At 45.3% G+C, this 16294-nt stretch overlaps 1 protein-coding gene across 1 annotated transcript in view; it reads right to left on the bottom strand.

Moving 5' to 3' along the window:
• Positions 1-8918: 8918 nt before the first annotated feature.
• Positions 8919-16294, bottom strand: part of ZDHHC14 (zDHHC palmitoyltransferase 14) — a 279190-nt gene continuing 271814 nt past the window's right edge. The window contains 3 exon segments of the mRNA XM_087425093.1: positions 8919-10212; positions 11677-11731; positions 11733-11794. Coding sequence (XP_087281219.1) covers positions 9814-10212; positions 11677-11731; positions 11733-11794 — 516 coding nt within the window. The 3' untranslated portion in view covers positions 8919-9813.

Below are 16294 nucleotides of genomic sequence, written 5' to 3' on the forward strand. Positions count from 1 at the left end.
AGAAAATTATCTCAGTTGAAATTCTGAAGGCTCCAAAGAAAGAGGAAAAGCTTGTTTTCAAGAGATACCTTAAAAGCATGGCTTTTTGAAGCAATTTAAAGCATTGAATTTAACTATTTAGAATCTCTGGAAATAGCAAATTTAAGGATTTCTTTCAGGTTTTTATTGTTGTTGTTGTTTCTAGTAGAGACTTTAAAGAAATCTGATGAGTTCCATGTGTTTCTTAAGATGGATTTAATCTATCTGGCAGTGAAATAGCAGCAGATGGGGAGTCCATGCTCCAGGAGGCTCAGGGCTCTGAGGGTTTTAGAACTAGGCTCAAGGCTCAGAACTTATGGAAGTTTGGGGTTCAGGAATGCTTAGGGGTGTTTAGATCCTAGGACTGTCATTAGTACTATTTCAGGTAAATTGTGGACTATTTTGTGGATGGCCTAGGATCTAAATACCATTTATGATTTTTGTTTCCATGAGAAAATATATTCCAAGTTCTAAGCCAATTTATGGAATATAATCTGTTGGTAAAAAGTGTACATAATATGTATTACTATATAAAAAGTAGTGTGTACTAATATAGCACAATCTCTAATACATTTGAGTATATGGCATATACTTTCATATATGAGTACACGCCACATCCTCGTGTCATTCTCAGTTTGTCATTACAGAGTAGCCTGGTTTGGGACATGAAAGGGAGCTACTGTCCATTTGTCAGTCATTTTGCACCTTCATCAAATACAGTCAGCTCGCCTAGCGCCTGTTCTGAGCACGTGGACTGATACTGGCATCAACACCAGTGACATGCACGGTGCTGTCGTCTGTGCTGGTGGCAGTGATCACAAGAGAGGTGGTGCCTGTCCTTCTGGAGTTCAAATTCTGTAGATGAGAGTTAGAACCTTAGATGGTATCTTGACACTCATTTTATGATGACCTGAACAAGTCATTTAATATTTCCTGCTCTGTCAAATGGAGAAAATAATACTGATTGCCCATTCATTTCATTGAATCGCCCATGTTTCTGTTTCAAAGTAAAAACGTGATTTTAGCGAAGTTGCATATAAATATTTATTGTGTGTCTTAATTCAAGGGCAGCTTTTACCAAAGATCTATTATCTAGAAATAAATAATTATGAGTATATGGTACATACTTTCTATGGTATATAAAGTGACGCACATTGTTCAATGACTAACACTATGTCATATGTCCAACGGATGCTTGTTAATGGAACTAGTTAACAGATTTTTATTAAAAAAATGTTTTAGGGGCCAGCCTGGTGGCGCAAGCGGTTGGGTGCGCACGTTCTGCTGCGGCGGCCCGGGGTTCGCCGGTTCGGAACCCCGGGTGCGCACTAACGCACCGCTTGTTAAGCCATGCTGTGGTGGCGTCCCATATAAAGTGGAGGAAGATGGGCATGGATGTTAGCCCAGGGCCAGTCTTCCTCAGCAAAAAAGAGGAGGATTGGCATTGGATGTTAGCTCAGGGCTGGTCCTCCTCACAAAAAAAAAAAAAAAAAAATGTTTTAAAGCATGTAATCCACAAATAATCCAAGTTATCTTACTATTGGTCACAAATAGTATATTTTAAAAGTTCTCTCACTTTTTTCTATCGATAACTGACTTAAGATCCCAATTTTATCCCAAATTAGAATGTGTGCCTTGCCATAGGAAGTGAAGGGGAAGAAGAAGAGGCCTCAGGTGGGCTTGTGGAGGTGAGCCAGACGTCGCATGAGCACTGAGTAAGACTTGCTCCTAGCTCAAGTTGAATACACGACCTCGAATCTCAACAACTTCATTTCTTTACAGTCAGGACACATAAGCGGGTAATATAGAAGGTGGCCTTTCTCTGAGGCCCTTAGGTCTCAGGATGGGGTCCCTCTGGGAGTTTGGGTCTTTGTTTCTTGAACTGTTGTCTCTGTATCCTCATCACCTCCATGCCACCTTCCTGAGCATTTGAGTGTCCTGCCTGGCAGGCCTCCATGTTTTATGGGGAGAGAGGACAGTCACATGAAAATATAAATCACAGGTAGTGCAGAAAAAGTATCAAATGTGTGACAGAAATGTTATGGAATTAGATAGTGGGGATGGAGGTGCAAACTTGTGAATATACTAAAAACCACTGAATTGTATAGTTTATTTGATTTTTATTTTTTATTTTATTTATTTATTTATTTTGGTGAGGGAGATTGGCCCTGAGCTAACAACCGTTGCCAGTCTTCCTCTTTTTGCTGAGGAAGACTGGCTCTGAGCCAACGTCTGTGCCCATCTTCCTCTATTTTTTGTATGTGGGTCGCTGCCACAGCATGGTGTGATGAGCAGTGTGTAGGTCTGCCCATGGGATTCCAACCAGCAAACCCTGGGCCGCTGAAGCGGAGCACACGAACTTACCCACTACCCCACTGGGCTGGCCCCCTGAATTGTATATTTTAAAAGGGTAAATTTATGGTACATCAATTATATCTCAATCTAAGAAAATATGTGATGGACCAGGTATTTGAGGAATTCAGAGGAAAGGAGTCCCTCAGGCTGTCAGAGATCTCACGGAGGTGCTGGTCCTTGAGCAAAGCCTTGGAAGTGAGGAAGGACTCAGAGGAGTGAGTCAGGGAGAGAAGAGAGAAGGTGGGGAGGATGGGAAGCACATGGGTCCTGCTAGAAAAGAAGAGGGACAGATAGTCAGAGAGGGAGGCACAGGAAGAAAGAGACAGAAGGATGAAAAGAGCAGTTGGGGCCAGATTACAGAGGGTTTGATGTTGATCCAAGCAGCATACGGGCAAGAAAAAGCCTTTGACAGTCTTACATCTGGGACCTGAGGCGTGCCTAGCAACAGTTGAGGAAGATCAATTTTCCCTGACGGATTTGGGAGGAGAGCTCTTGGCAGCCATCATAACACTCTGGGGTAGATAGTCAAGGTGGTAATAAAGTGGAAAAGAAGCACAGATTTGATGGATATTGTAAAGGAAGAATGGCCAGGACTGACACCTGATTGGACACGGAGAGTAAGGGAGCATCAAAGACCACTCTGGAATTTTCAGCCTAGGACCCTACTAGGGAAGCAGCAACTAGAACAAGGGTTGGTTTGGGGGAAAAGATGTTGAATTCAATTTTAGGCATTCTGGTTTTGGGAAAAAGATGGGACATCTAAGTGGACATTGAGCCAAGAGTAGCATGCATGGCGATCCCAGAAGCTATTCATTCATAGGAAAGGAAGCCAGGCCCAGAGGCTCCACATCTTTCCCAAGGCTATAGAGCTAGTTGTAGGCAAGTTGGAGCCAGAATCCTGTCTGGAGTGCTTTCTGCCTAGCAGGCGGCTGGTTCAGAAGTGGGGCTAGCGCTCGGGAGGGAGGTGAGATGGAGACGGAGAGTTTGGAGCCTACAGTGGAGGCGAGAGTAGAAGGCATGGGAATGGCGAAGTGTCTGCAGGGGAACGGAGTGAAGGAGAGCAGAGGGCAGAGGACCAAGCACTGCATGTGTCCTCATTTAGGAGGTGTGAGAAGGAGGCGGAATGCAAGGAGATGCCAACTGGAATAAAGACAGCAGTGTCGCCGAGCCAAAGTGTGGGAGCTCTGGGGAGAAGCACAGAGCTTGCGTGAGAAGGAACCTTCGTGATCATCCAACTGCATGGTCGCTTTTCTCTTCCAGAATCACCCACTGATGCAGCTCCAGAGTCCAGATGTTGAAGAGAATGTAGACCAAGGCCACTGGATTTGGCCACTGGAGACCTTGGAGAGCGCCGTCTCAGAAGCATGCCGTGAAGGGAAGCTGGGATGGAGGACAAGGAAGAGGTGGTTTGTTTTGTCTTTTAAATAGAAGATGGTTTGGTGACCTAGGAAAAGTTACTACTAGAATGAGAGAAATTGAAGATGCAAGGGAGACTGGGCTGGATCCTGCGGTCTTGGAAGAGATGGGGTCATGCCTATTGTAGCAAGTAGGAACTCTCTCTAAAGGGAGAGAAAAGTGGATGAAGATAGAGCTTTTTTGGTGGAGAGGAGAATGAATGCGACAACTCAAGCTGGAGGGTCTCATTACTCAAGCTGGAGGGTCTCATTTTTTCAGTGAAGGAGGAGGTGAGATTATCTCTTGGGATTATCTAGTAAATACTCATTTTCCACTTCTTTCTTACTAAGAGAATCCCAGTATTGTCTGGGTCAGCAATGTGCCCAGCTAAAGCACCACATTTCCTAGCCTCTTTTACAGATAGGGGTGGTCATGTGACTCAACTTTGGCCCTGGAGAAATCACAGAATGAGGTTTCTGGGAAAGCTCTTTAAAGAGAGCCGTCTTAAGCATCATATGCCCATTTTGCTCTTCCTCCCTTCTCCTTCTTTCCTTCCTGGAATATAGCTTTGAAGGCTGGAGCTGCAGCAGCTATCCTGTGACCATGAAGTGACCTTGAGGATGAAAGCCAGTGCTAAGATTGGCAGAGCAGAGAGAAAGAGGTCAGGACACTGATGACATTGTGGAGCCACCACACTGAGCCTGGATTGCCTACCTCTGGACTTATTTTGTATGACAGAAAAGACATCTCTTTGTCTAAGCCACTGTTATTTGGGGATTTTGTTACTAGAAGCCAAACACAATTCCCATCTGGTAAGGTTGGAGGCTGGTGTGTGTTAGAAGGTGGAACACAGAACAAGTGGACTGGGGGGTTGAAGTTCTGCATTGCTCTAAAGTCATTTGTGAATTGAAAAAGTTGAGAATCACAATTATAAGAAACCAATCTGGATATCTGTGATCAGAAAACCCTATTATTATCCAGATGGTGTCTACATAGTGCAAATTCATTGAATGCAAATCGATCCTACTCTTCCCTACACCTTGCTGAACTTGACAATATCTATCTTATAAAGATAGAGGTTTACATTTGATGTCATTAGCAGTTTTTATTGAAGGAGGAAAATACTTTATTTCAGGTTTAAGAAAAATTCTGCAAACATTGATTAAAACATGAAAGGCACTTAAATAAGCATAATTATTTCTGAAAACATGCAATGTTATGTCTTATGGTGTGCTCACCATTGTTCAGATTTAGGACTTTGAATCCACTAAGATTTTACAATGCCTTTTTTTAAATGCCAAAAATTTTGACTATTGTGAAATACCAACCCAGAATGCCCTGGGCAAATGGTTAGCAAGGCTTCAACCTTTTCTTTTTTTTTTTTTTTTTTTACTGCAGGCTAAAACCATCTCCAGTCATATAGAACCCAGAAAACACATCTCGTTCAATATACCATATGGCCTTTATGTTTAACAATCCATCTTAAAACATCCCTGGCAATTAAGAGAGTTGCTCATTCACATCTTCATAAGCAATGCCAAGTATCTTTTAAAAAGTCAACAATTGATGGAGGAAAAGTCTTTGCCTTAGCATGAGATGCTCATCTGCTTTCTAATCCACTCTGTATGTAATTCCTGGGGTTCATGCGATTGAAAAAATAATTTCAATTGAGGCCATTTATCTAGCTGTGTGGCAGCTGCAAATTCAGCTGCTCCAGAAACAATCTAATCTTCAACCTCCCAATTATTTTTAACATCTGGATTCGTGTACTAACCACTCGTATTTGAAAACCCATCTTGGCTGTATTATCAGGACCGGGTATAAGAGGCAAGTAGACAGAGGGTTAGCTGATTTACAAAACTCTTAGCATCTTTGAGATTTATTGGAAAGAAAATGACACTTCAGCTTATTTAATATTTCAAAGATCACTTATTCATATAAGACAGAGAGACACGTTTCAAGGGAACAAATGAGAGGCAGGTTTTTTACGAGGTAACATGAAAAACAGCATACAACACCATACGCAGACCTCCAGGGTCGGCGGAGGGGACCAGGAGGAATAGGAGTCCATTTGAAAGGCTCTCTCATTTGGATAAGAATATGCTAGACTCCCACAACTCACAGGTACTTAAAAATGTAAACATCGATTTGATTTAGGCTCAGCTTCCAAACAGTTGTAAGGCATTAATCAAAAAAGTATATTTAACATTTGTTCTCTTATTCTCTTCTCTTACCCGATCAAGAACTAAATGGGCTACACCGTGTGTTCATGTGGATGAACGAAAGACAACTAACGTTGGAAACATTCCTTCAACTATTAATGCGAACCCCTGATCCGTTCTAGCTAACTCAACAACCGTAAGCCAAGGTGGAGAAGCAGTGGTATCCTAGTGAACTGGATGGTTTGTGGGCTGAGCTTTGGAAGAGGGCAGCCAAGTTATAGAGAAGTATTTGCTGGGGTGGGGAGCACGGGGGTGTGAGACCTGCAGAGGACCCAGTCAGGCTCTGCCCTTCGGTAGCCTCTGTGTCCACCAAAAGGTGAATCCCGGATGGCTCGAGTTCCAGCATTTTCCTGGAGATGTCATCACAAGCCCCAGTGCCAAGGACATCTACTGCCAATTTTGGCAAATCCACTTTTCTTGCTGTTGAAGGCCCAGGCCCAGGGCATGAATAGCTAAGGGAAGCCAGAGAAGGGGCCTGACCCACTCAGGTCTCAATAGGAACAAGGCTCAATCAATGCTGTTTGCTTCTCGTTTTGAACCCCAGTCAGCATCCTTAACACAACAGGTGAAGACCGCAGTGCACTCAGGGGGGTGGGGCAGAGCTCTGAAAAGACTCTTCCTCTCTGCTATTCTGGACCAGAACAGGGATTCGGCATTTTGAGGGCGCAGGGCGGGGACATGCCTTCATTCTCACAGGCTGAAATAACTACATTTGAAAGCTGGAGTGAGCATTTTTCAAGTGGGTACAGCACACTTGCTGGGCTGATTCTCTCCAGGCACAGAGTGACATGTCATCATGCCCTTTCGGATGCAGGCTATTGGCTGCCCTGATGCTCCTTCCAACATCCTTCCCAGGGACCAGGGCATTCAGGCTAAATTCAGCCTTCAAGTGCCTGGGAAGCCTGCGGTCCCCAGAGCATTTCTGGGAGAATGAAAGCAGATGAATTTTTAAATAACAAAATGAGTGCGTATGTGCATGTGTTTGATAATAGTCCAAGCTTTAATAGCATGGTAAAATATTTATCTTATTTTTTATAGCTAGCATGCAATCAATCCATAACACACTGAAAGAACTTAGAAAGATCAAGGTCTACTCAGCCACAGCTAGATGGAACCACTCAACATTAAATATATATATATATCGGTTAACAGGAAATGCAGACCCATCACCAGGCAAGTCACCGTCCAGAGACTGTCCCTCCACCCAGCAGGAACAAGGGAGCTCCTGAGAGCACAATCATCCATTCTGCAGACTCTCCATTCTTTTCCAACTCACAGATTGAAGGGTTGTGGGTATTTCTCTGGTTTGGGGTTTTAAGAAGTTAATTGTCTTAGCAAATTGGACCACTCAAGTTCATCTCCCTCTTGGACCCTGAATAGTCTGATTCGTTTTACCAAAATTCCCATCCCTTCTTTGATAAATGACGCTAAGGGCATCCAGGGGACCAGGTTGAGGGTAGGGTGGGGGATTGATAATAAATTTTAGGGACATATTCATTATGTAAAGACAAATGAATGCCGATCCTTGCTTCCTGGATTTTTTCATAATGAGGTGGGAAAACGGGCTGGTCATGGGGAATCAGCAACCACGGAAGTGGAAATAGTTAGAAACGGAAGGACTCTAAAGACCATTGTCTTTGTCTTCCAGGTGAAGAAGCTGGAATGGACCGGGCCACATGGATACCAGAGTGAGAATTGAGCCACCCTTCTCTTCTCACCAGGGCTGACCCTCTCCAGGGGTCCCCGGGGAGCAGACGGAAGGAGGCAAAGAGCAGGGCTGGTTCGGGAAGTTGTGGAAGGCACATGGTGGGGCTGTTGCTCTTTGCTCACAGGCAGTGCGTGCGAGGAGAATCCCTGTGCGTTGATGACTGTGAGTGTGTGTGGTTGTGTGAGGAGGGGCTCTGTCCCTTTATTATAAATTTCAAGTGAGTGCAAGTAGTTAGGAGGTCCAGAAAATCGAAAATGGCTACACACAATTTACCTTTTCCATTTTCTATTTGCATATACAATATGAAAAATAAAAATGGTTCAGCGATACCATGATGCAAGAATTCTACAGTTATTTTCAGCACAAATTATTTTTTGGCTTATGAAAAACTGGCTTTATTCCAAATAAGACTTGAAATTGTTCTTTTCTTCTTCTTTCCTCCTTTCTGTTTCTTTTATATAAAAAAGCAACTCCTTCTCAGGAGAAACAGCCTTTTTCCATAAATGCAAATTGTTTGGGGCTTCCTGGACCACTGATCAACACATCTTGTCTTTCATATGGTTGAGAGGAGCAAGAGCATGATTTGAACTTGAGTAGATCTGGCTGTTGGATTTACCATCTGGAAAGAGGCAGGGACAGAAGCCGGCTGAGTCCCTGCAGCTGCCGCCACAGTGACTTACTCCCTTAGCACAAAGCCAGTTCCCTTCTAGACGATAAATGAACGTGAATGAAGCGGTAATTTTCTTAATTCCATTCTGATTAGTGTCTGAGTTACCTGATCTTGGCCCACACTGGAGGCTGGTTTCTCCTCCTCATTTTCTGATACCTTTACTGGACCTCAAGTTGCCCTTCTGAGCTTCGGGGATCCATTAACACAACACAGAGCCGAGTAGACGGTCCCATCGAGCACCTCCTCCCTGAGCACTCTCCCCTCTACCTGTCGTAGATTAACTGCCATGTGACCATCTGTCAATGTGGAGCCACTTCCACTAAGATTGTATCAAAAAGAGATGATTAAAGAAAAAGAAAAAAAAAAAAGATGGAAAGCTACTCTTTTATCTAAGAAATCATCCCATAAATACCCCACGATTCATTGATCTGATTTTTGGCTGTTTGGGGACCACCCCTCACTAAGGAGACTTCAATAAAACCAAACTCCCTGCAGGCCATCGGATAATTTTGTTGTCATTTAAGCTGTTAAGGATAACTGTACACAGATCCAAAGTAACAGAGGACGTCATTTTATTGGCTGTCCATGGGAAGTTTGGTCACACAAGGAGGAGAAGACTGTGGGGGGTGTGGTACAACACAATGCTCGGCTGACTACTAAACAGAAGGTTAACTGATCCTTGATACATTAGAACCCCCGCAGCCCTCGACAGCCCGGGTGCCACCTATCCATGTGCAATTAAGCTGAATAAGCTGGCGAGTGACGGCATTGTCCATTAGTCTTGGCTTGTTGCACTGTCTTCCCGTAAAACAGCACTTGAAAATTCACAAAAGTAAAAGAAAGAAAGAAAGCAGCACTTCCTCTTGAATACCAACACCACTGTAAACAGACTGTCGCGTGGCATGCAAATCCACATCTGGTCGTTTGTTCCCCTTAGGTTTTCGTTTGTGTTTTTCTTTTTAAATTAACAAACGGAATGGCATGTCTATTTCAAATATTAGTAGCATAACACTTAAGTGCAATTTCAGTCTGGCCACAGGGGTCGTAAACCTTCCGGGTGTCTGTCCCAAGAGCAGCAAGTAGACTGCATAACATCCAGGCATCATCCTTTCCTCTGAGTCTGATTGCAGCCCCCGGAGGCTCCCCCCTCCCCATGCCCACCCTTCATATTCCAAACGCCTGAAAATAGCTACTTCACTATTTTCATTATTATCATAGCGGTCAGGGTGGGGAAGAAAATTCCAGTAAAACCAAGCTGTAAGCACATGGGTCCTGCCTGCCTTTGCCATCAGAGAGCGATCCATTTACTCTCCCAGTGTGGTCTCCGTGCCTCAGGACCTGGAGTTGTCCTCGCCATCATGCCATTGGGTCATGAGAAAGTTGCTGTTGGGGGCGCCCTGTCTCCCCCTCCCACTGCCCGCAGTCGCAGGGCTGGGGCCACACGGTCACACAGAGCTGAGCTTCACCAGGCCGCGCACTGAGTCTTCATGCAGAGCGTCCTGGCTGGCCAGGCCCAGGACGTGCATGGTGCGGCTGTGCGCCAGGGGGCTGCCTGCCAGCATCCTGGGTGGCGAGGGTGCTTCCTCTGGTGTCAGGAACTGGTGGCCCATGTGCTCCTCTTTCAGGGGCAGTATGTCTGTGAGCACGGCCTCGGCGGAGAGGTTGGGCATGGAAGAGGGCGGTGTGGGCTGCCCGAGCGTCAGGCTGGCACAGGGCGTGCCCAGGCCTGGCTTTCCGGGCAGGTGCAGCTCATCGCTGGTCAGGCTGGGCTCGCTCTGCAGCAGGGGCGTGGCTGCGGCCTGCAAAACGAATTTGGTGCTCTGAATGCACTGGTCTTGGTCGCACTGAAGAGCAGGAAGGAGCCAGCAAAGAGAAGGCGAGATGAGATGACATGGGGTGGGGAAAGAAGGGGGCACAGGGGCAGGGGGAGGGTGGGATGCAAGAGAGAGAAACCCGTTAGTGACACCTCAGTCAGACAGGGGCAGAGAGCATGCACAGTAGCCCAGTTTCTTTTGGAGACACCCAGCATGTGGTTAATATCAACACGTGGCACCTACATAAGCTGCTCCAACTAACAGTCACCCACAGGTGCCTGGGGAGCAACATGCAGCCTCAGACTACAATGCTCCTGGCCCTTGTTCACAGACAGGACCTAACTTAAAAACAGTCCCAGAGTCACAGGCTTTACCACTGGCAGCAGTTGGAGGTGGCTGTTTCTTGTATGCTGAAAGCCACTTTTTTGGGTGTGTCTGAGGAAGATCAGCCCTGAGCTAACATCTGCCAATCCTCCTCTTTTTTTGCTGAGGAAGACTGGCCCTGTGCTAACCTCCGTGCCCATCTTCCTCCACTTTATATGGGACGCCCCACAGCATGGCTTAGCAAGCAGTGTGTCAGTGTGCGCCTGGGATCTGAACCGGTAAACCCCGGGGCCGCCGGAGCGGAGCATGTGCACTTAACCACTTGCACCACCAGGCCAGCCCCTGAAAGCCACTTTTACTATATTGTTTTAAATATATAGGAGCCTGTACACTCATGTTCATAGCAGCATTATTTACCATAGCCAAAAGGTGGAAGCAACACAAGTATCCATCGACAGATGGATGGATAAACAAACTGTGTTATGTACAGATAATGGAATATTGCTGAGCCATGAAAAGGAAGGGCATTCTAACACATACTACAACGTGCATGAACTCCGAGAACATCATGCTAAGTGAAATACACCAGACACAAAAAGACAAATACTATATGATTCCACCTCTATGAGGTACCTAGAATAGCCAAATTCATAGAGACAGAAAGTAGAATGGTGTCTGCCAGGGCCTAAGGGCAGGGGGAATGGGGAGTTATTGTTTAACATATGGAGTTTCAGTTTTGCAAGATGAAAAGAGTTCCGGAGACGAATGGTAGTGATGGTGGTATAACAATGTGAATGTACTTAATGCCACTGAACTGTAGGCTTAAAAATGGTTAAAATGGTACATTTTATGTTTTATATATTTTACCACACACAGAAAAAGAAAGAAAAACACAGGGGCAATAGAAGCTCCTGAGGGTCTGATCAGACTGTTCATAAAAGCCCTAGAATTCTCCTGTGCTAAATTTTCGTCACCCTCAAGCACCACTAGCTGAGCTTCTGTGGGTTTTTAACCTGTGAAAGAGAATGCCAACATTTTAGAAGATACTTCCTTTTCTTCTAAGTGTACTTAAATCATATCACATCTCATGTCCTCTGCATCACTTTACTCAGTGGGCAAAGGAAACAGTGTAGACACATTTCTAGTCGGTGGAACGTGGATCTCTGATACTTTTGTAAACCCTTCCCTTGAGCTACGGACAAGTTTCAGAACAGCCAGAAGAGACTTCACGTGATTCTGAGATCTTAAATGGGAGCCTGCATAGTAACCCGTTTCGGGAGCAGCTTTTCTGGGGGAAGGAGGAGGAACAGGTGTGGATAACAGGAGAGCATATCGGGCCTTTGTGCTCAAGCAGTAAGCTAGGCACTCCACTCCGTTCCTTCAGAACTTCTTAGAACAAACACGATTCCCCTCTTGACAGACAAAGACCTTGAGGCTCACGTGGGTGGTGGCTTGCTCAAGACCTTACAGATAAAAGTAAGGGCTGGATGCAGCATCTGGGGTTGGGATTATTCCACTGCAAAACTCTTTCCACCACTGCACATTTGACACAGAGCAGGTGCTTAAGACAGTCCCCTTCTCTCTTTCTCAGAAAACTCTAGAGTTACCGCAGAACCGCATCCTAATAGCTCTGTGATGGAGGAGCTTCACCCTCTTCCCTCCACCCAGAACTGCCATCACTCACTCACCACCTCTAGGCACAGAAGCATCCTGAACCAAGCAAAATGTGGCCTTCAGGGGAAGAGGCAGAGTTTACCCAAAGTCGAAATTCCTTTGGCTTTTATTTCATTTGCTCCAGTGTGTGTCCTTCCTAACCAAGTGGGTTTCTCTCTAAACCACAAGTGATAGGCTATCCCCTATGCTGCCGTCGCCCAAGTCTCTGAGAGGAGCTGGAAGAGCCACAGTCTCTAAGCAATTCACAGGTTTTAGAAGTTAAAAGACCTTGCTTCCAGGACAGAATAGACTCCTGAGGGAGCTCTAAGAAGGAAGGCGAGTCTCAGGGGAGATCCTGGCTTTTCTCTCATTGCTTCATCCCGGTCAAGGTGTTACCGCGGCCCCTGGCCCCATAAGACATTAACCACAACCCTGCTCAGAACAAGCCTGGCATGTTCTCTTTAGCTTACAGGAAACCACAACAAGAGGAAGGAGGACATGGCTGAGACGTAGAGTCAAAACCCCTTAAAACTGATTGAAGGCAACACCGCAGTCTGACTTGACCTGACACAGACCCCGCAGCTCATTATACGCTCATTATAATACATTACCATGCTACATAACACACCCACCTGCGCCATGACAGTTTACAACTGCCATGGTAACGGCAGGATATAACCAAATAAGGAAAGATAAGAGGTGGCACCCTTGTTCCCCAGAAAAGCCGGCCCTGTTCCCCAAATACTATGAGTATTCCTTCCCTTCCTTACCTAGACTCCTTATCACAGCTGCTTAATCACCCCAAGAGCTGAGAGGTTGATTTGTGAACATTGTTCCCACTTCTCCGTTCTTTGGCCATTGAATAAAAGCTTGTGCGTTGAATGCTCAGCTTTGGTTTCATTTCAAATCTCTGACACCAAACAGAAAAGGACCCTCCGAGGAAGAAAGGGCTGATTGTGGGTTTGAGGCCCACCAGCTCTGGGCTGTTCCTTGGGTCCCCTCTGATTGTGGGTTCAAGTCCCACCGGGGGAAGCAAAATTGGTAACAAAGGGAACGTGGAAACATTGAGATGCTGAAAAAAGGACTGGGAAGTGAGGGGAGGCTGCTCGGATGAGATTAAAACTTTTTAACAAAAAAGTGCTTGAAAGGGGCTGATCGTTGGGCATCAATTGTCATTTCACACATGCACACTCCCGACCATCACCTGTATCATTTTTGCCACAGCAGTTCTTTTCCAGTGGGTGACTGAGCTGCTTTCTCTCCTCCTGCAGGGAATTTCAGCTCGGGGCAGGGAGGCTTCCTGCTGGGGGATGCAGAGCAGCGCAGCTGTCAGGCTGCAGACAGCTCTGGTCCATGCACGTTTGGCTCTGCTCTCCCATACTGTCAGTTTTGTTCAGCACAGGACGAGGTCCATCCTGACAGCACGGAGGCGGAGAAGAGCAAGCTTCCTGATTAAACATTCATCTTCTGGAAACTATCCCATGGCTTTGGATATCTTGTGCTTTGCAAAGAACGTTTTATGAGAATCACCACTTAGTCTCCTTACTAACAAGACAGCTGAGCTTCTGCACTGCTTCCATTTCCTCCACGTAGCTCAGTCCAGCCTCAGACTCTGGGCTGAGAGGCAGCTGCAGAGATCTGGCCCTTTCCTGGAGGAGGGATCTTGTTCTCAACCTTCCTTCTGGAGCCCTCACTCATCCTAATGCCTTCTGTCCACACAATGCCCCCCGCTCGAGGGAAAGATGACATTGCAAATTAGATTCGCTTGTCTCTGTTGATCCAAAGAAAGCCTTTTTTACTAAAAACTAATTGGCAAATTCTATTTTAGGGATTAGCCCAAGTCCTTCTGACTGGCTCTTATGATTCACAGAGAAATATGTTAGAGGTCAGAGCTGGGGGAGACTTTCAGGGTCAGGAGGCACAAGCATGAGGGGAGAAGTGAGGTCCCCTCTCTCCCTCTCTCTCTCTCCCTCTCTCCTGGTCCAGCGCTCTTTTATTCTTCCTCATCACTCCTCTCAAGTCATGGCCTGCAGCAGAGCTCATGGGCACCCACCAGAACCTTCTAGGGTAAAGCTATTGCCAACAGTGGTCTGTTAAGTTCTTTAGAGCTCGTGTTCCTCAGGAGGGTCACGTGGAGTCTGCTGTGCCCTCTGAGACTTTACAAACGTCACTGTGCTGAGGTGAACAAGACGGCACACACCTGGAGGTGGACTTACTCTGAAGCTATGATGCCTAAGTTCAGGGCCCCTTGCTCACACGGGCCTCCCAAGGCCTTGCATATTGTTTTGTTTTGCATATTCTTTTCTTTCTTTTTTAAAGCCAAATGACTTTTTTTCTTCTTCCCAAAGCCCCAATACATGGTTGTATATCACAGTTGTAAGTCCTTCTAGTTCTTTTATGTGAGCCGCCACCACAGCATGGCTACTGACAGACAGGTGGTGTGGTTCCATGACCGAGAAATGAACCCAGGCTGCAGGGGTGAGAGTGTGGAACTTTAACCGCTAGACCATAAGGGCTGGCTCTTTTTCTTAAGGACGGCTCCAAACTGCATGACTGAGACCCCTCCAAACCTGGGTCCACTCCTGCACACACCTATCGGCGCTTTCCCCTGGCCACACTGACAGCTTGTTAAAACTGTAACAAACCTGTGCTCAGCCTCCTGCCAGGACCCTGTGGAAAATGCTCTCCAGTTTACCAGGGGTGAAGCTTAAATGTGCAAAAGAAAAAATGTAGCCTAAACCATTTAAGTAGAAAAAAATCCAAATGTAAGTCACTTGGAAATCTTTTCAAAATGACTATTTTGAATCCTGGCTTGTGTTATCTGACTGTGAGCACCTCTTCTGCACAGATTTGTTTAAACATTTTAAAAGATGACTGTCTCTCTGAGTATAGTTATGGATATTTCCCATGCTATAGGGCCTGCTTTCATATTAATAATTAACCTACCTTCTGTCCCGCGTCCCCTTCCCCCAGCTTAACTTGTGGCAGTGATATCGTTGAGCACAATTACTGGGACCATGAACCTAAGTGTCTAAATCCTGCTTGTATCCCATAACTTTGAAAATAATTCACTACATTCAAACTGATTTCCGTTTAGAAGACCAATTCCTTTTTGGGGTACCCAGGGACCAGGGTATTGTCCAGATAAATGGGAGAGTATGGGTTTTATTAGATTCCAACCAAGGATAGTGCAATGTCTTTACTTAGCGGAATTTATAATTCTCATAATATGAACTTTGCAAGTTTTGAACATCTTCTTAGAGAAAACTGAATGACTAGGGGATATCCGATTTTTTAAAAATGTCAGAGCTTGTCTTCATTTTGCACACTGCCAAAAGTCCAAGGAGGATGGGTTGATAAACCTTCGTGGCTGCAATTCCCATTAGAGAACTTCAATGGAGAGAACGGCCAATATTTTCAGGGTTACTCTGGAGATGACCCACGAAAAAGTGTTCTGGCACCTCTTCCTTTTTACTTTTGCCTCTGATTTTTATTTGCCCATTTCTTGCTGATTTTTCTACTTGATCTTCTTTCTCTCTGGCCCCACTGATTCTCTTTTCCTCTTTCCCCTCCATCTTTTCCTTTCGTCAGATTCCCTCCTACTTCTCTTTTTTCCTCCCTTTTTCTTCTTCTTCCTTTCTCCTCTTCCTTCCCACCTCCCTCGTTTCTCTCGTTTCTCTTAGCTTGACCTTTTATACGCCACCACCCCACCTTCCTGGCTTTTCATTCGGGGACTCCTATCTTCAACCAGCAGAGGGAGACATCTCTGTTCCCTTTTTCCTCTCAGAACTCGACAGCAGGGCTTATATTGCAGCCTTAACCCCAAGAAACCGTTCGGTATATTTTAATTTATCTAATCAGTTATATAATCTTAAAGAAAAACAACCAAGCACCCAGCTCTTGGACAGTGACAATCCATCTACTATGAACAGGAAATTGAGAAACTCCTGTTTTCATTCCCAAACAACCCTTTAGAGGTTCATATTTATCAAATATTAGGTTGAAGCGTACGAAATTGCCATTTTTAAGGTCAAAAATCATCCAAATGCTGAATACTAATAGAATAGAAACCTGATAGAGTGTCTATGAAAAGCATCAAACTAATACTGTCTGGAGTCCTGGACCATTTGCTGTA

The sequence above is a fragment of the Ceratotherium simum genome, chromosome 38 (genome assembly GCF_057802395.1).
Source record: "Ceratotherium simum simum isolate JZ-2026a chromosome 38, ASM5780239v1, whole genome shotgun sequence".
Lineage (NCBI taxonomy): Eukaryota > Metazoa > Chordata > Mammalia > Perissodactyla > Rhinocerotidae > Ceratotherium > Ceratotherium simum.